The 19,974-nt window shown below is 39.4% G+C and overlaps 2 protein-coding genes across 13 annotated transcripts in view; one reads left to right on the forward strand and one right to left on the reverse strand.

Moving 5' to 3' along the window:
* Positions 1–1,540, forward strand: part of Mtmr2 (myotubularin related protein 2) — a 58,283-nt gene extending 56,743 nt beyond the window's left edge. For all 11 annotated transcript variants that reach the window (XR_009586737.1, XR_009586725.1, XR_009586727.1 and 8 more), the window contains one exon: positions 1,340–1,540. The gene's annotated coding sequence lies outside the window, so the exon portion shown is untranslated. The remainder of the gene's footprint in view (positions 1–1,339) is intronic.
* On the reverse strand, positions 355–19,864 carry Cep57 (centrosomal protein 57). Of its 2 annotated transcripts, none has more exons than XM_021646383.2 (11): positions 19,348–19,864; positions 16,177–16,235; positions 12,382–12,561; positions 11,887–12,008; positions 10,229–10,345; positions 9,579–9,656; positions 6,676–6,786; positions 5,873–5,950; positions 3,269–3,504; positions 2,500–2,644; positions 355–1,478 (listed from the first exon to the last, which is right to left on the reverse strand). In XM_021646383.2, the coding sequence occupies exons 2-11, from the start codon at positions 16,205–16,207 to the stop codon at positions 1,245–1,247; spliced, it is 1,332 nt and encodes a 443-aa protein (XP_021502058.1). In that variant the 5' UTR covers positions 16,208–16,235; positions 19,348–19,864; the 3' UTR covers positions 355–1,244. The 2 variants fall into 2 exon arrangements, with proteins under 2 accessions (XP_021502058.1, XP_021502057.1); XM_021646382.2 differs by having other exon boundaries at positions 16,079–16,235.
* Positions 19,865–19,974: the final 110 nt, after the last annotated feature.

Genomic DNA, 19,974 nt, shown 5'->3' on the forward strand with positions numbered 1-19,974 from the left:
CTGCTCATCAGAAAATTGCACACACAAGTAAAAGGTTTATATATAATTCCTGGAGATTTATAAATCTCAAAAAAAAATCTATATAAAGATTCTAACTAGAAAATTAATTCAGCAAGAGACTGGGCAACTTCCAATGAGTGCCCAGGTAGCACAAACAATTCATGCTATTAAGCTTCTCAGTTACTATAGTATATGACTAGCATGTTCACCAGCCTGTCCAAACCCTTCAGTCACATTGGGCTTAGGTCTCTAAGCACAAGAATAACAGATATGCATTGAGTACTCTTGTTTCTCAATCAGGATACTAATAATGCACATTTGGGATTGTACAACAATAAAAGCTTTTGTCAACTGTTAAATTTAAAAATTGCTTTATTTATTTCAAGTACCAAATTTATGAAGTTTAACATGTCCATCTATTCAAAATTATAATTTAAATTGACATAATGATAGCTGTGTGTTCTCTTCACATTCTACTGTTATACTATGTGCTAAAAGCATGGGGTTCTCTAAGAGTCAAGATTAAAAACCAGTGCTTCAATGAATAAAATGATTACAGATAGGGATTGTCTAAAATCTGCAAATGCGCACACTTTACAACATCTCCCTTCTCCTAAGTCTTTATTACAAAAGTTCATTAACAACTGTTTATGGTTTTATAAAAAAATTGTTACATATTTTATGGGTAACTGACTTAAAATGTTTGGGTCTTTAAGAGTGAATTCAATACTGATGAACATCTGAAACACCAAAAAGCAAAACAAAGTTCTCTTAAATATATAAATATTTAAATACAGAAAGTCTCTATCAGCAGTTGAAGATAGTACATTTAATGGTCATATGGAGAAGGGAAAATAGTGGGCACTTCATGCTATGGGAAGATTTAGAAACAAGACTTTTTAAGCACTGACTATGGAGACCGCCCCATATTCTGAATTTTCAAACCCAATTTATTTATATATATATATATATATATATATCTACACCTACTTAAAAACACACCCACAAGTAAAAAAAGCTCATCATTTGTTTACAAAATGCAGTATATGAATACAGCAAATTCAAACACTGCAGCTTCTCAGCCTGTAAAACTCCATTTCCATTTAGTTGTGCTATAACACAAGAGATTGTGTAATGAAAATTGGGCCCCTTACCACCTGCTAGTAATGGCAACATTAGCAAACATGAAACCTGGAAAAGTCTATTGTCATTATCCGGTAAGGTACATTATTTATGACCTGGTATCAGTAGTCCCAACACGGATTATTGCTCTGCAATGAATTCTGTATGGTTTGCATGTCCTTCAGTAACTGAAGATTTTTCTTGCTTTTTTCTCCAGGTCTCTGTTTGGCAAAATCCTTCTTACTTGTGGTCTTTGTGACTCCAGGTGAACGACTGCTGCTATTTCCTTCTTCATCAAGAGTCTTTTTGTTAACTTTTAATTCCTTCTTCTGCTTATTTATGTTTTGTTTCTCCAGCTATCCAAATAATCAAGGCAGAAGAAAAAGTGAATTCAATAAAAACATTTTCTTTTAGCTCAGGTACTTTGTTTTTGACACAGAGTCTTGCTATACATACAGTCATAAACTCTTGATTCTCTTGCCTCAACCTCTTCAGTGCACCAATAACTTAAATAATCTTCCTTTTACACTCAAATGATAGATTCTAGGTGGGCACATAAAGTGCAGAAATCTTAAATCATTTATGACTCAGTACTTAAGTGTGTGAAGATACACAACCAGGTAAGTAAGAATATTTATTAAACTAATACTGCGATATTTTCCTAGAGGAGAGAGAGGCAGTATAGCTTCACCATTAACCATAGCCTAGATTTCTTTGGGCAAGCTACTTATTTCATTCCACTGAGAATAGGGCCATATCTTAGAAATAAGGTCCCAGTTTCTTCACCTATAAAATGGGAACCACCCATACAGGGGTTTTATGGAAATTAAATGGAATGACATTCTCAGATACTTGGTATTGTATCAGTGAAACAATTCTTCCGTATCATGCAGCATCTGGTAGCTTGATATTTAAACTTCTAAAATCTACTTCTCCTCCAAACTCCAGCTGGACTCCTCCTTTGTCCTTGCTCTGTTTCACAGTAATCTCAAATACATGGTCTGTTTCTCTTGATAAGCGCCCTGAGTGGGTTTATTTAATGTGAGTAAACCTTTGAGTCATTATTTAGTATGAGCAAATGTACTACTTTTTCACATATTTAGTCTGACTTACTATTTTGGAAACCGAAAAGTTCTAACTGTACGTTGGACAATTTAGTCAAACTCAACCAGTTCAGTTTGTTTATAAAGCTAAGGATATTAAATACATTCAGTAAAGACTTGAATGAAACCTCAGAACTTCTTTAAGTAAACCACTTAACACAGACTTTTTTAAAAAACAATTCACAGGAACAGCTTAGAAAGGCAAAGACAGTGTCATCAATCTATATGAAAGGGGACAAGTGAATCATGACAGACAAGTGAAGGGAGGAGCTACCTGTGCTTGGTATTTTCGCACTTTAGTTATCTGGTTGGCCTTTGCTTCCATTCTTCCCACTAAAGCCTCCAGTTCACACTCTAAGTTGTCTTTTAGTTCCACAGTTGGTGACTCCTGGATGAGTTTAGCAAGCTGCTGGTGATCGCTGCATGGAAAACACAATGGGACCACTTTAAACTTCCCATTTTTAACGTTATGTCCTTTAGATCTCAGCATGGGGCTCACCACTCTTTAAAACATGACCCATTTTGCTTTTTAACAAAATGCTGCTCTCCCAGGCAACCTGAGTTCAGTTCCCAGCAAGCATGTGATACGTAGGTGGCTCACAATCAGCTGTGACTCCAGCTCCAGAGGCTCTGATGCCCTCTGGCCTCCGTGGGCACTTGCACACATGATATACACATGAATAAAAATAAATGTTTACAAAATGAAGATATATTCAAGTATTCTTAATTCCACACAGGTTTGGTTCATCCTTTTATCTATTTTCTGCTCCCTCTGTCAGTATTACATATAAAGCAAATTTTACAGGATACCAGTTTTCAAACACTTCCAACTCGTCAGTTATACTTGGCTAACCCTCGCTTTGGCAGTCGGCATCTAACACAATTAGAAAGGGAGGTTTAGCCAGATGGTTATGTTTATTTAACTTCTAGCCAGTGGGCTAGTGTAACATTTGTTAACAAAATTAGGCTTAATAAATTCAAGCAGCTAAAAAATGAAATTTTAGAACCAAATGTAACTTTAAATTCAAGAACTCAAAACTCACAAGCTCATCTGCCCAAATTCATCCTGTAAAGTCTGTAAGACTTCTGACAGTTCTTCATTAACCGTGCTGGATGGACGCGTCACTGGCTTCTTAGTCTTAATACTTCGTGAACAGGCTTGCTTTGCCAGGGGAATAGTGTTAACAACTCGGTCATTGCACAAAGCTTTACTGTGGTGCTTCATCAGATGCAATACATGCTGAACATTGGCTACCACAGCATGGCTGGGACTGGTGGACTAAAGAGAAAGGGAAGTCAAGCAAGCAGTGCCCTCCATTCCCATTTTCCATTTCTTAATCTAGGTAAGAGTAAATCCCCTCCAAAGCCTAAGGCATAAATTACTATAGTGTGGCAAATTAGTAGCTACCCATCCACCCTTACATAATTGGTTGATGTACCTACCTCTTCAGTTAATAAAGAACAGCCTTCTGGGGTTGCAGCTCAACTGGCAGGTGCTTAAGTGGCAATTATGAGGTCCTTCTCTTGTCCCTAGCGTTATATAAACTGGGTATGGTGGTGATCACCTGTAATTCCAGCACTTGGGAGGTAGAGGCAAGAGGGCCAGAAATTGTTCACCGTGTGCTATAAGTGGGATTCAAGACCACTTAACACCACCAAAACCAAATAGCTCAAATGGCCTTGCCTCCGCTTCTTGTTCCTGGCTATCATTACCCTTATCATTACTCTATCTGAAATCCTGTGATTGGCCCTCAAGCAGTCAAACTCTAGGATGGAGAAAACAGCTCTCTAACTGTGAGGCACAGCCTGCACTTCCTGCTTTACCTTCTATGGTCCCTTGACTTATTCTGTGAGCAAACTATTTGCACATGACTTTTTGTTTGTTTGTTTTTCATGATGACTTAAAGCCTAGATCAAATATAACCATATTTCTAAAGGCCTGGGTGATTATCTGCTTCACTTTGCCTATTGGCAATTTCTGTATCTGTCTATCATTGTGTTTATCACAATATACTCTATGTGCCTGCATATCTATTCTACATATTCAGCTGTTCTTCCAGAGCCTAGAGCAGGGATTCTCAACTTTCCTAATGCTGCAACCCTTTTTGACTGGCATAGGAGTCATGACCCACACTATTCTAGACTCAGTGCACATTTTAAAAACACATTTTGTTGTTTTTCAAGACAGGGTTTTTTCTGTGTAGCCCTGCCTGTCCTGGAAATCACTATGTAGAACAAGGTGTCTTTGAACCTGGAGATGCCTCCTAAATGCTGGGATTAAAGGTGTGTACTACCACCACCTGGCATGTGGTCTCCACTACTGTAGCTCTCTTTCTCTGTCTCTCTCATGTTTGCATGCTTCCTGCCTTAGCCTCTTGGGTTGGGATTACAGTTATGCACCATGCTCAGGTTTCTTTAAATAGTAGGAAGTACTGAAGTATATCTATATCTGCCACAACATAAAGAATAAAACCTGGTAGCGTTCATGTACTTGTTTCCCATAGGAAATAATGTCAATTGTTAGCTGGGCTTGTCTTTAACTCCATAAGCCACCAGCAAACAACTTGTTTAAAATGCAGACTTGGGGGAACAACTTAAGACCTAATGTGCTTGTTGCTTAAAAATGTTGCCTAAGCTTGTCCTGATTGGGACAAGTTGCATTGGGAAAAGAATCCTACAACTAAACCCAAATGGAGTGACCCAAGGAATGTAAAAGTGGCTAATGACAATCAGAATAATCACTAGTTAGCAGTCACTTATTTACACACAAAGAGAGAGAGAAAGGGCAGAGAGAGTGTAATGGCTGATGTGTATACTTTAATATGTAATGAACAAGTCATGAAAAGTTTTGTTACTGTTGCATTTCATAATGTAATGAAAAATTTGGGCTTATAATCTTTTCTAGTGTTTCATTTTTATTACCTATTACATAAGAATGACTCTATAACAATAAGTAATTTATAAACAGGTTCTTCAAAACCTCATAGAGAAGGTCAGCTAAGGAATTTTGTTTTCTTAAACTTTTGGAATAACATTTCCTAAATACATAAAACAACTTCAGCAAGTGTGGTGACCTAAATTCTATTTCCAGAACCCATTGTGGAAAGAGAAAACTCTCTTCAAGTTGTACCCTGACCTTCTCATGTACGGGGGCCATCAGTGCACCCCACTCCCCATTTCTTCATTCTGAAAACAAAGTTTGTAATAAACACTTTAAAATTAAAAACAAAAGTTTGTATAAAAAATAACATTACAACCATAGTTACAGAAGTTTATACAGAGTCAGGAGGAAACATGTACTCCCGATTCCAGTTCAAAGCTTGCTTATATCCCCCAAAATGTGTTCTAAAGACTGAAATAAGCCAGAGAGATGGCTTAGCAGTTAAGAACACTGGCTGCTTTTCCAGTGGAATTCCAGGTTCAATTACCAGCACCCACATGGCAGCTTATACTGTAAGCTGTAACACTAGTCCCAGGGGATCCAACACTTTTCTGGCCTCTGAACACTAAACAGATGGTACACAGACACACAGATAGTCAAAACACCCATACACTTAAAGTGTGTCGGACCATAAACTTACAAAGAAAAGAGAAAAGCAAAAGACACTGAAATAATTTAAAAAGAAAAATCAAAAGCTACAACTCACCTTTCCTGCAACAAAAGGCATATCGCCTAAGCACAATCTGTAATGTGGCTGTACACCAAAATAGTTTCTAGAACTTCTCTGATGGAGAAAAAGAAAACCATTTTATTTTATTTTATTTTGGTGAACTAACCTAACATTCCACCTCACTGTGAACTACCGACTACCTTGCTGTACCAGTCACTTCTTTTGCTGCTGTGACCAAGCAGAAACAAGACTTCACGAAGCTACTTAAGGAGGGATTTACTTGAACCAAACTATAGGCTAACAACCCATCATGGAAAAGCATGGCAGTTAGTAGCCTGGGGGTGGGTGGGTATTTATCACACTGCACCAACAGTCAGGAAGTAGAGACAGAAGACAGGAGGTGGGCCAGAATAAAACCTGTAGGCCTGCTTTCCGGTGACTTAATAGGAGACATTTTACATTCACACAACACCATTTGTTTATATTGGGATCATATAGTGTTAAGCAACCTAGTATTACTTGAAGGCTAAGAGTGATGGTCAGCACTAAGAAAACATGTCAGAATTACAAAAACAGTATTCACAAAGTATTTTAAGAGCAAAGGTAATGAAGGTCTTGAACACTGGCTGAATATTCCTAGTATTTTTATGTTCTTCTGTAGTTATCAATGCTTTCATATAGGGCTTCACAAGCAGGGTAAGAACTCCTGAGTAAATTTTGCTTCACTTTTGAGTATAGAAACTAAGAATAAACGAGACTTACTGTTCCAAGGTTCTAATACCACATGGCTTTTGTTTTCTAAACAAAATTGGTACTTTGACTGATTTCAGTTTTCATACCTTTTCTGGTGGTTTAGACTTTTTTCTTTTAATTCTTCTATTGCTGGTTGGAACATGTGGAGTTGTGTTATCTTCAAAAATAAGTCTATTAGCTTCTAGACCAGTCTGCAACTAGAAAAAAAAAATTAGCACAAAGTCAATACTGTAAAATAAAAAGCTTTAATTCACATTTGAGATATATAAAAAAGTCTATAAAATATACCATCTCAATGAAAAAAAGACAGCATGGCTGTACAGTATGTCTTTAGTCTCTCATTTGTGTGCACTGCTGAGCTACAGTTGTTCACGTCTTCCCTGGAAGCACTGTTTCACTACTGGTGGTTACTCAGGAATTAAATGGAATGCATGTAGCTCCAAACGGACATCATGCTGTAAAAAACATGATTACCCTAAAACCAGACTCAGAGCAGCTCAAGAGCAAAATACACTTCTTCCTTTTTAAACTCAAAATTAGCAAAAATTATTTCAGCAAATGTTACATTTATGGTAAAAAATCTACAATCGTTTTTTGTTTTTCTAAGTTGCACTGTCTGTGGTGGAGAAATGGCTCAGGCATTAAGAGCACTTTCTGGCTGCTGCTACCAGAGGCCCTGTTCTCAGCCCCTACCCACATGGCAGCTTTTAATGACCTAACCCCATGTTCAAGGATCCAGCACCCTGTTGTGATCTCTGCAAGCACTGCATGCATGTGGCACACATACAAACAAGTAGGCAGTACCCCCTTATACATAAAACATAAATCTTGGGGGGGGGGGAGCTGGAAATTTCTCTGAACTAGCTTTCAACAGCCATACTCTCCAAAAATCTATAAACATGGTTATTTTTTTTCTATATATATACCAAAAATAGTCTGAATTTGATAAAAATCCTAAAAACCAGATTTCTTCCCTAAAAAGTTTAAAATTTCTATGTGAGGAAAAGTTCCCCAGAAGTTATGACTGACTTTTAAGAAACAGCAGAAGTAGTGAATGAAATGCAAGGAATACTAAGAACATGCCCTCCCCATCATGTACTCTGAGGACACAGTCTTGGGCTCTCCACCCTCAGAACATGACACCCTTGACCATACTGAGAAATACTTTATACTAGACATAACTCCATAAGCAAGCATCCCTCTGGAATACTTACAATGTCAGCAAGTGTGAACAGTAACAAGGGAACCATTTAAGAGCTATTTTTTACTTGAGCTCATGCATCTATTTTTCTAGCTGACATATGTGTGCCTGGGTTTTAAAGCGCTTCTCTTATCATTTCTTGTTTGAGTTCTTTAGCACTAAAAAACCCAGGCTCTGAATGGTTAAATAATCTGTTCATATATATAAACCAGAACCAGCAAGAAATAGAAAAGCATCTCCCTCAACACTGGCCTTCCACTACTATAGTGTTCACCATCAGAGCTCAAACTGATAATAATTCATCAATCAGTGAATTTGTGAAATTTCTACTTAGCATACAAGGACTATACACTAACCCCTCAATATTACATGTGAGGAGCAGAGACACAGTAAAATTAGTTTTCCCTAACGTCAGAACAAATTCCCTTAAGATCAAAAATGGTTAAGTGGCATTTAATGCAACAAACACACAGAGAAATAGTAGATCTACAAATCCTATCAGTTTTAATCAATGATTCAAAGAATTACTAGAAGAAAGATATCGTAATGTATTCCTGCAATGACACCTATGAGAATGCAGGGCACTAGACAAGGTGCACCAAGACTCGACTACAAAGTCTCCACTGATAACTTCTGAAATCAGGACCTGCTTCCTGGGTTACTATAATAAAGGTCACATGCACTAGCATAATCTTAAGTTGGAAAAAAGATGATCTGGGAAATATGCAAGTAAATAATCAGATGGAAGTCTCTATTTAAAATATAAAACAACTTTATCTTACAGAGCCTAAACAGGACTTTATTATTATCACTGTGTCTTACATAATGCAGTTTTGGCTGGAATACATAAACATATGCTTTGAATCTAGAAGTTCTACCACCAGGTGGCTGGCCACTGCATGGTATAAAATTCAAAACTAGGAGAGAGTTCATTCTTCTACTAGAGTAGGCAACTAGCTTAAAATGTGTGTCCTGGGGCTGGAGAGATGGCTCAGAAGTTAAGAGCACCAACTGCTCTTTCAGAGGACTCGGGTTCAAATCCCAGCACCCACATGGCAGCTCACAACTGTCTGTAACTCCAGTTCCAGGGGATACAGCACCCTCACACAGACATGCATGCAGTCAAAACACCAATGTATACAAAATAAAAAATGTGTGTCCTGGTATCTTAATAGTTTCAAGTAAAGTGGCAGCTTTGTTGTTGCAGCACTGAGGACTGAACCAAGTGTCTTATGAAGGCTAGGTAGTTGTTCCACTCAACTGTAACTCCAACCCAAGACACACATTTACACTGGATACTCAATGATCTGGTAGTAGCTCATCACACCTAAGCTTTACACAAACACTTCTCTGTCTGACATGTTTTTACCCCACAAGTGTTTTTTTTTATATTTTACATGTATGGATGTTATGCCTGCATTTATGTATGTACATGTGCCTGGTGCACAGGCGCTGGAAGAGTGTCAGCCTCTATAGTACCAGAGTTGTAGATGGTTGTGAGCCACCGTGTGGGTTGCTGAGAATCAAAGTCAGGTCCATTGCAAGGACAACCAAATGCTCTAATCCTCTGTACCATCTCTCTAGCTCCAACCTGATGGATTTTTGAACTACTGATCCAGACTCTGTAACTTGAAACATCCAAAGAACTGCTCAAATTTTACGTTGCAAAATTACATTCCTAATTTCCAATACTAAGCTATCTCTGAGGTCAATATAGGAATCTGGCATGCACATGTGTAGATAGTAACCATTAGAACATGGTGTTTAACTGTTTATTTTTCCACTCACCTCTGCTGCCTGAGCCTGCATACGCTTCCTTTCCTGTTCTTCTTCACGGAGTTTTGACTCCAACTCTTGCATTTTTTTCTAGTGATAACAATGTCAAAAAAGTTATCTTTTTGTAGAGTTTTAAGGATAGTCAAGGCATATTAGTTCATGTGAGTATTGGCCCAGGCCTAGATAATATCAATGACATTCTCCCAAGAGTATCCTAATAGATCAATTAATAGTCATTAGTGAGGTAGCTTTGAGTTAAATGGCCAAATTATGGAAAAAAAAAATTTCTATGGCCAAAGAACACAGCTTTGTATAAAGGTAAAGACTACATAGAGATAAATCTAGATCTTTACAATATCTCCCAAGAAAAACAAAAGTAAAATTAGTTAAAAAAAAAAAATTACATGATGCCAGTTTTAAGTATCAAAAACCTTTCACCTTTCAGTTTTCAAAAAGAACTATCTCATGTCCAGCTACCAAGATTGCAAAATGCCAACATTTTTTTAAATTATCTTTTCTTTTTAAAGAAATTTAGTTTTAATAACCTTAAAAATGATTATTTTCTTTAATGTATAAGACCTTTACATTATAAATATCCATGTTTATGAGAAAGCTAGTGACAACCACAGCATTCTACATGAATAAAAGTCATGTTCACGGACTTCTGCAAGGGCTTGCATTGTGGTGAGCTTGTTGTATTCCTGTTCAAGAAGATCCAGTTTTTCCAGCTGGCTCTGAACATGGGTTTGATCTTGTTGCCGTTCTCTTTCTAAGGAAACCTGAGAAACAGCATCAAAATACAGTATGATAATTAGAGTTAAAAACACTGCATATAATCCAGTATCATACTACATGTAATTTGCCTGTCCTTTCACAGAGCTACTGGGAATGGAAATGGATTCTAGGAATCGAACACTAAGAGAAGACCTAAGTGATATAGTAATCTTTGAGTCTCATTTTGTATGTGTGCCACAGCATGCCTTTGGAGGTCAGAGGACATCACATAAGAGCTAGTTCCCTCCTTTGCCATGTGGGTCCCAGGGATCAAGCTTGGTTTTTCTGGGACTGCGAATTATCCACTAAGCCATCTCACCAGCCTTGGAATATTGGAATATTAATCTTAATTACAGTATTTTCCTGGTATGTGCTTTCATATTAATGAAAATATCTTTATACCCTAGAATAAATTTACTAGAGACACAGGCTACATAAATACACAATACTTTCAGTCAGTCTGATCCTGTTAAGTAACCTGTTAATAACTATGGGAACTCGTAAGTATTTATTTTCTTTGAAAGCAAAATATACTTTTTCCCTCCAAACCTAGGGTCTCATTTGGAAAGATTGCCTATATATTTAAGGAATGAATAAACAAAACAAAATAAATGGGCAAATATACTAGATGGATATATTTGGAAAAGTCCAACACTAAGCACCTGAGTATGCCACACTGCCATTTCTTCACATGTCCGTGACAATGGGGAATTATAAGAGAGCTATGAATACTAACAAACAATCCAAGCAATCACACACTCAAGAGATGGGTAACCTGAGAATAATCACTGACACATCTTTCCAAACACTGTATATAACTGCATTTAAGTATTATTTCTCAAACTGGGACCAAAAGTTGACAGGGGCTAGAAAATGGTATTTCTTTTACAACTGGAGATTATCTAGCATCTAAGTATGTTAAATTGTTCATATGAAAAGGATATTTAAAATCTATACTGGACACTGATATTATAATTGTCCTCAACAAATGTACAAGTTACTTAAATACGAAGACTTTCACTATAAGAAAATTTTTGTTAAATTTTAACAAGTGTAGTAGCTTGGCATGTAGCTCATTTGGTAGAGTGCTTGCCTAGCACCAGAGGGGGTGATCCACAATGGTACCACATACACCAGGCAGAGTGGTGTGTGCCTGTAATCTCAACACTTTGGAGATGGAGTCCAGAAGATCAGATGGTCCAGATCCTTCCTGGACAACATAAATGAACCCACAAAGGCTATAAAGTATTTTTTAACTGCATGGAATTTTACTAAGATCAGTGGATTTCAGAGGTACATAGGGTTATTTTACATATTTGATAATTCAGACTCCAAGACATTAACATGAATGATTATTTTTCAAATTTTAAGCACAAGTCTAAGAAGTACAAGAATCATAATAAATAAAAGCAATCAAACCACCATCTACTACACTATGCCTAAGAAATTCCAGCATGGAGTTATTACAACAGTGCCATCAGGCCTCTCTGAGGGCTTTCATTATCTGTCTCCATTCTTGCTTGATTTCAATTGGGAGATGTCATACCTGCTTTTCTAAGACAGATGTCCTCTCCATTTCTGCATGCTTTATCATATTTCTCATGTATTCCAATTGTTTTTCTAAAAGATTACATTTATTTTCTGCAGCTAACAACTGGGATGTCAGTTCTAAAATAAATACATACAAAAAAGTAGTAATTAGCTAACACATAGGCTTGTCCCAACAGCTTATAAACAGGAACTGGTCCAGAGCTAAGGTTCGTGGTAGAGTGCTTGCTCAGTATGTCAGAGTACTACAAAACAAACCACCAGTCTCTTCCCTTTCAGTACTCCTAGAAACCTCTCTGGAAGAAATTATGTTCTTCCTTCTGCGAGTGAAATAGGACACACACTGCCAATAAGCAGTGATGTCACATGCTCTTCACAATCACCTGATTATGATGTAATTCTGTAGTCGCTAAAGACAGTGACCACTACAAAATACCCATGTGGAATTCACAATATTTGGATAGATTTTAGTTTCTTTCATAATTGAACAAACCTTGATTGTGTTTTGATTCTTCATTCTTTGAATTCTCTCTCTCTTGTATCTGTTCATCCAATACTTTTTTATATTCACTTGTTTCCCTAGACAAGGTTTTCACACTTTCTTCTGCCTGAATCCTTTCCAGTTCTAGGCGACGAATCTTATCTTGAAGATTCTTAAGAGCAGAAAATATGGCTGCCAAATATAAAATGCACACCCAAGTTAACAATGCACACAGAGAAGTTCATCAAAAAAGAGATTTGTATGCCTGGATAACTTCAAAGCCACAACAATTCTCCTGCCTTAGCCTTCCAACTCAGCCTTAGGCTGAGTTATATGTATGAACCATACAGCCCAGCTCTGAAAAGAAAATTTTAGAAGACTGATGCAAGTCAAGTAGCAGATCACTAAAAAAAAAAAAAAAAAAAAAAAAAATTATTTCATAATTTAAAAACAAAACAATAAAATAATAAAAATGAAAAAAAAGAAAAAAATATGAAGAAAATAAAAACGAAACAAAACTCTGTTGGCTAATTATGCTTAAATTCACAACTGACCTATGGTGCTTTAAATACGAGTGACCCCAATAGGCTTATATTTGAATACTTGGTCAACAGGGACTAACACTACTTGTTGGGGTAGATATGGCCTTGTTGGAGGAAATGTCACTGGGGTGGACTCTGAGGTTTCAATCAGAAGACCAAGCCAGGCCCAGTGTCTCTCTCTCCCTGCTGAGATGTAGAACTCAAAGATACTTCTCCAGAACCAGATCTAGCTACATCCCATCATGCTCCCTGCCACGGTAACAATAGTCTTAAACCAATGAAGCCATAAACAAGCCCCACTTTCATTTGTAAGAATTATGGGTGTTCATGATGTCTCTTGACAGAACACTAAAACTGTAGTTGGTATTGCTGTGACAAAGCTGACTACGATGCTTGTGGACTTTGGATTAGAAAAAGCAGTGGAACACTTTAAGTGGGGCTTAATGGTCCCTACTAGTAGGAGTGTGGAAGACAGCAGTGCTGAGAGCAGTATAGGTTATCATGGCCCCCTCTCAAGAGATTTCAGAAAAGAGTATCAGTAAGTGGCCTAGAGACCATTCTTGGGATATTTTGGTAAAGAATGTGGCTGCTTTCTAACCTTGTCCAAAAAATCTGCCTGAGGCAAAATTAAAGAATACTGGATTACTGGCTTTGGGGAGATTTCAAAGGCAATCTATTAACTGTGTGGCTTGGCTATTAGTGGTCATACTTATGTGAATCTATAATGAAAAGGAGCAAGATGAGCAAGAAAAAAAATACAAAACGTATATGCTAAATGGAATAAAGGGAGTTGTGACCGCAGGTCAAGACCTCATCTATTTAAGCTTCCAACTTGTGACAGGAATTAAAAGAAAGTTTAAGCAATGAAGGAATCCATCTACAACAGAAAGCTAGTAAAAATGTATTTGAACCAGGGGCCAAGTTCCGGTGCAGCAAGCAGAAGAACTTGGCAGCTTTGGCTATGTGCTACTTCTTCCTTTACAGTCAAGGATACAAGAAAGGGGTTGTGGAATCTCCCTCTGAGGCTAAGGAAAACTGCTGAGGGTAGGCAAGTGTCAAAGGTGTATATGAGCATGACAACTCTTATAGAAAGAAAGCATTGCATGAAGCTGTCAAGGTGAAGCCTGGGATTGTATTGGAAACCACAAATTGTTGTAGATACCAGAATTGTGGGATATCTTGCTAAGGAGAGCTACTAACAGCATGTGGAACTAGCCAAAGAAAAAGAAGTATGTTACAGTCAACAAAGCTGAAAGCAGTTGGAGATCTGAAGAGACTTTTGACATCAGACTTGAGATTTAGAATTTAGAGTTTGCCCTTTTGGTTTTGGTCTTGCTTTGGCCCAGTATTTCCACAGTACACACCCCTTCCTCCCTATTGGAATGGTAACATATATTCTGTGCCATTATATGTTGGAAGTACGTGATCTGCTTTTTGATTTTTATTTTACACGGTGACTCTCAGAAGATTTTTAAATAATGTTGAAAATCCGATACACTACGGGTACTTTTGAAGTTGGACTGAATGGATTTTTGCAACATTATGTTATAGCTACAAGCTTATAGGGATTAGAAAGTAGAATGTAGTTTGAGTAAAAATGCCCCCATAGACTCATATATTTGAATACTTGGTCAATAGGGAATAGCACTACTTGTTAGGATAGGTGTGGCCTTGTTGGAGGAAGTGTGTCACTGGAGGTGGGTTTCTGGTTTCCCAGTGTCTCTCTTTTAGCTGCCTTCAGATCTGGGTGTAGAGTTCTTAGCTCTCTTTCCAACATGCTGTCTGCCTGTATGCCACCGTGCTCCCTGCCATGATAATGAACTAAAACACTCTTAAACTATAATCAAACCCCAATTAAAGCTTTTGTTTAAAAAAGTGGTCATCATCCTGCTGTCTCTTACAGCAACAGAACACTAAGACAGTCCCAAAGTACACCATTAAATGTTGTCAACCTGTTGGCCCCTGGATGATGCACTGAAATCAGCAGCTATGGCTATGCATAGAAGACCCTAAAAAAGTGTTCTAACATTCCCTCCTAGAAAATGAGGAGGCTCACAAAGCCTACCAAGCAGCCCAGGAGGCACACTATACAAGGTCCTTTTTCCTAGAGATTCCTCACAAGTTGATATTAACTGTCAGTTCAGGGAAGACTCGTTCTTAGTCACCTGTAGGTTGCCCATGTTCATATGAGGAAGCTCAATAGACTTTACTGCTTCATCAAAGTGGTCTTTAATGGAATTATCTCTTTTGTCTGTGGTTGGTACCTCTGTGGCAAGCAGACATTTGTTCATATATTCCCAGTAACAGGCACAGAACAGACATCTTAAAAGTCTTTGTTGTATGTATACACAAGTGCATAAATATGCATGTGGAGGTCAGAGGTCAATCTTGGCTTCCATTTCTCAAGTAACACAGTGTTTTTCAGCCAAGGTCTTTCACAACTGAGGTTCACTAAAACGCTACATTGGCTGCTCAGTGAACCCCAGAGATATGTCTGCGCCTGATACACAGCAGTGGGAACAGAAATGGGCTAAAATGCCTCACTTAAAATAAATAAAAAATAAAAAGGATTGGTTTTGTTTATCCTTTGTCACTTTCATATAGGTATGTAACATACATTGATCACATATTTACCTGCTTCCTTTCACACTGCCCCAGGACCTGACCTGTAACACACACACCCTCCCAATGTCTGTTTTATTTACAAAAATGTAATTCAGAATCTAGTCAGTGCTGTCTACAGATGACCCTCACTTTTTACAGAGGTATTTATTCATTTAATGGGTATGGGTGTTTTGCCTGCATATATATCTGTGCACCGTGTGCATGACACCAGAAGAAGGTATCAGATTCCTATAGTGCTTTGCCATGTAAATGCTGGGAATTGAACCCACATCCTCTTGGAAGAGCAGCTACTGTTTTTAATTACTGAGCCACCACTCAGGCCCTTACCTAAAACTTTGGTTCCTGACTGATTCTAGAGATGACAGATTGGTAATATGTGACTCAAAGTATTTTAGCTTCCATTATTTGGTGAATAATGTGCAGCAGTCAATATGAAAAGCACAATAAATTCAGACATAAAGGTGAAACTTACACTGTTCTAATTTCAAAACAGTTTAGTTTTAACTAACAAGTAAACAAACAGCATTTACTTTGTTGATTACCTCTGCTGTTGCTTTCTGGATAGGCAAGTGTGGGTTTATTTGGGGAGCGTCGCAGATCACTGTTAAGGAAAGGCTTATCAGGTGGATATAATACATACGGAGATGAAGAATGACGAACCCTACTTCCATTAGATCTTGATGGTTCAGCTGGGATGTTCTGAAAAATAAAATACCGAAATTACCTTTCTTTTCAAACATTAAATAATATTGTATGTTTCTCTAGAAGACAATAGAAAAGCCGTGCACTGATCTTACAACAGAACCCAACCACTATTTATTATGAAGAGAGATAACTTTTAGGGTTAAATGTTTATCTATTTATAGCTACATGGTAAAAATAAATCATGCTCATACCTCAGTACAAACATTTGGGCAAGTCAAATTTTTGTTTAGATCAGAAACAGACACAAATTGCTGAATCACTCTATCCTCAATAAACAACATAATATTTTTATTATTTGGGAATTTCACACCATACACTCAAAATCACTTTCACTTCCCAATTCTCCCATATCCACCCCCTACCATTGTGACTCACCTCCAACCCCTGCAAACAAACAAAAAAACCTACTAAGTCCAATTTGTGTTGCCCATATATTCACTGGAGCATGGTCACACTCCGAGTGGCTAGCCCCCATAAAGAAAACTGAGTCCTTCCCCAGCCACACCCCCACCAGAAGCCATCAACTGTACAAAGCTACACGTCAGCATCTTTATCACAGTTTTTAAGAGTTCTCTTCAATGGCTTCCTGTTTAGGCTGTTACTTTTCTTTTCTTTCTTTTTTTTTTTTTTGCGGGAAGAAGTTGTCATGGAAACCTATGTCCCTCTTTCTTAACTTTGCATCTTCAGTTATCAATACCACTGAAAAAGTAGATTCCTTCCCATTTACGGTCAGAAGGAGCACAGATCATGGACTCCCATAAGGTTTCTGGCAACAACACAGACCACGAACATCTTTAAGGTCTCTGGCATCTGCATTTGCCAAGGACATCAACATGGTCTCCAGTAGAACACAGATATCAGCATGGCCCTCTGTCACAGCATGGGCCACAGACATGATCATATCCCTCCAAGGCAGCCTGTGCCAAGGACAACAACGTGGCCTCCGGGGCAACATGGACCACAAAAACCAATATAGGCCTTAGTGCAGGCTGGCCCATGAACATTGACATGCTTCCAGAAGGAGCACAGAGCACAGACATCAAGATGGCCCCCAGCAGCAGAAAGTTCTTGGGTTTAAGTTGTATTCTAGGGCTAAGCCACCGAGCCACTCCACAACTAGAAACAGGGTTCAGAATGGCATCAAATATCCTGCAACAAATGCCATTTACTAAATTGCTCTGTACATAATCTTTGTGTGGAGTCATTTCCATTCACCTCATATCCTATCCTCATATCAATCTCTCTGTAAATCATTCAGGGTTCTTTCTCCATAACATACTTAGAATCCCTTACACCCCTGTGGTTGCTATAGTTATTTTTTAAGTTTGAATTACTGTGAAATACTACTTTTCAAACTCAGTAAGTATGCTCTTCCAAACAGCTTGCTAGTGATAACTATCCTTTAAAAAAAATCAATTCAAGTTATTTCTAATCAAAACCTTCCTATGGCTTTCCAAAACAAAGTGCAATTCAAAATTCTTACTATAATTTATAAAACCTCCACATAATATGGTCCCAGCCTTATTTTGTTTCCTGACTCCTTTGATACTATCTCCTTAACAATTTTTCAGCAATATGACTTTTGACTTCAAACATCTATAATACACCCTTTCAAAAAACTAACAAATACAAAAAAACAAACAAACCCAAAACAATGCCAGTGCACAAAATTCATATATTTTCCTATTGAACAAGCTTTAGGATTTCTGTTGGGTTTATCATTAGGAATAAGGATTAACCACATCCCTGCGGCATTGCCTTGAAGGTCTTGGGTACAGTCCAAGCTAACATTATGTACTCCTTAATTGCTCTCCAATTTCTAAGTTTTGAGGGCAAGGAAGAGCCCTCCTTTCCCATGTTTAATCAATCGTGTCTCCTATATAATTCACACATCCCCTGACTCATTTCTCTCAGCCTTTCTTTTGTCTTTTATCGATCTTACAGTGAATGAACTCCCAATTGCTTGCTTCATTACTTCTTAATCTCCCCTAGACCTCTTGGCAAAGGTACCATACTATGTGGGAAACTTGAGATAATCTGACTTTGTCACAAATTCTAGTAGGCATGGAAAGTTGAAACTGATATCTCTAAATGTGACTTCCTGAAGGTGATTGCAATCTCTGTAGTCTCTCCCTCATCTACTATGAAACTACCCTGGTAGTTTTCTGACATCCCTCATTATTCAATATTCACCCTTTCCTAGCTCTTCTTGCCCAATTTTACCTCTATATTACCTCAGCTTATTCCAAATTACCCTTTGGTGTCCTGAAGTACCTACTGTCTTGCCAGTACCTCAAAAAGCTTGCAGTGCCTTCTTCTCTTACAATTCCTTCAACGGGCAGCTACCTCTTCCTCTCTTCAAGAAACTATTTTCCCTAACACTGCCAATCAGTCTCTCCCAGACTCCTCTGGCATCAAAACATGCACTGCAGTAATTATCGAACCAGCACAGTGCCTTGCTCCTCCTTCAGAATGGAGTTTCTAGTCAATTAGAGTCCAACATCGGAATGCTTTGTCACATTTAATTCTAATCTCTTCTTATTGGAGCGTTTTCCAAAAGACTGAGCTCCACAATCCAATTTGACAAACGCCAGTGACTGAACCCTCCGGTGTTTAATGCCCTCGATCGCTCCTCCAAAGCAGCAATTTCCACCCTGAGTCCTAGGCGTGCAGCGGGAAGTGGGAACGCGCGAGCTCCGGCTGTCACTGAGAGGCACTGCACACATGGTCCAAAATGCACTCCGGGGACCACGGACGCCTCGGCGGCTGTCACTCAACGGGCCTGCACACCTACCTGCTCTCAGAGGCCGTTAGGCTCACGTGACCGACGGAGCATTGTTTTAGCAGGCCTGAAAGTGCACCCACCCCAGCCCGGGGCAACGCGCCACAGCGCCGCCTGCGAGGCTAAGGGGACGCAAGGCGGCAGGGGAGGAGGCGGGCAGGGCTGCTGCTTCACTGGACCCAGGTGCAGCCTCCCGGAGCGGCTCGCGACCTCGGGCAACCCGCCGCCCTGCGGGCTGTCGCCACAACCAGGGCCCCCGAGGCGTGAGGCCACCCGGAGGACCAGAGCAGCCTGCCAGGAGCCCACGCGATCGCCGCCGCTTACCGAAAACTGAGTCTCAGAAGCCGCCGAGACCGAGGCCGCCGCCATGTTTCGCCTGCGCACCGCGGGCCGCCGTCCTCGAGGCCCTCCTCCGGCTTCGAAAGCAGCCCGCGTGAGGTGAGCTGAAGCCCAGCCCCCGATGGAAGGGGCGGGCACGGGGCGAACCCACCAGGAACCCCGGCCTCACACCCCACAGGGACGCCACACTCAGCGCGCGCGGAAAGGGCAACGCGTCCTGACGGACGTCTTCAGTGACCAATCAGAAAAGCGGACATCTTCTGGTGGCAGGCGAGAGCCCGCCTCCTCTCTCGGTGACGTCACAAGGTAGCGCGGCGCTGAGCTTACGGGTCCGGCAACGCCGTGAGTTGACAGACGGCTCGGGAGATCTGGAAAGGGATGGCTGTTCAGGAGGAGGAAGTAGAGGCTAGAGCCTCTGGAGCCTTCGGCTGCTGCTGCGGTGGATGACGGGAGCCGAACAAAGGTGACTGGGAAGTCGAAACACTTCATCAGTACCCCAGCAATAAATTCCAGAGGGTGTTGCCTCTCCAGGTGAAGTACTCATCTTTTGACCAATAAAGAACAAGAGTAGGAGGGGCTTGATGACATGGTCCAATGGAAACCAAGGGCTTA

Source organism: Meriones unguiculatus, chromosome 1 (genome assembly GCF_030254825.1).
Source record: "Meriones unguiculatus strain TT.TT164.6M chromosome 1, Bangor_MerUng_6.1, whole genome shotgun sequence".
Taxonomy (NCBI): domain Eukaryota; kingdom Metazoa; phylum Chordata; class Mammalia; order Rodentia; family Muridae; genus Meriones; species Meriones unguiculatus.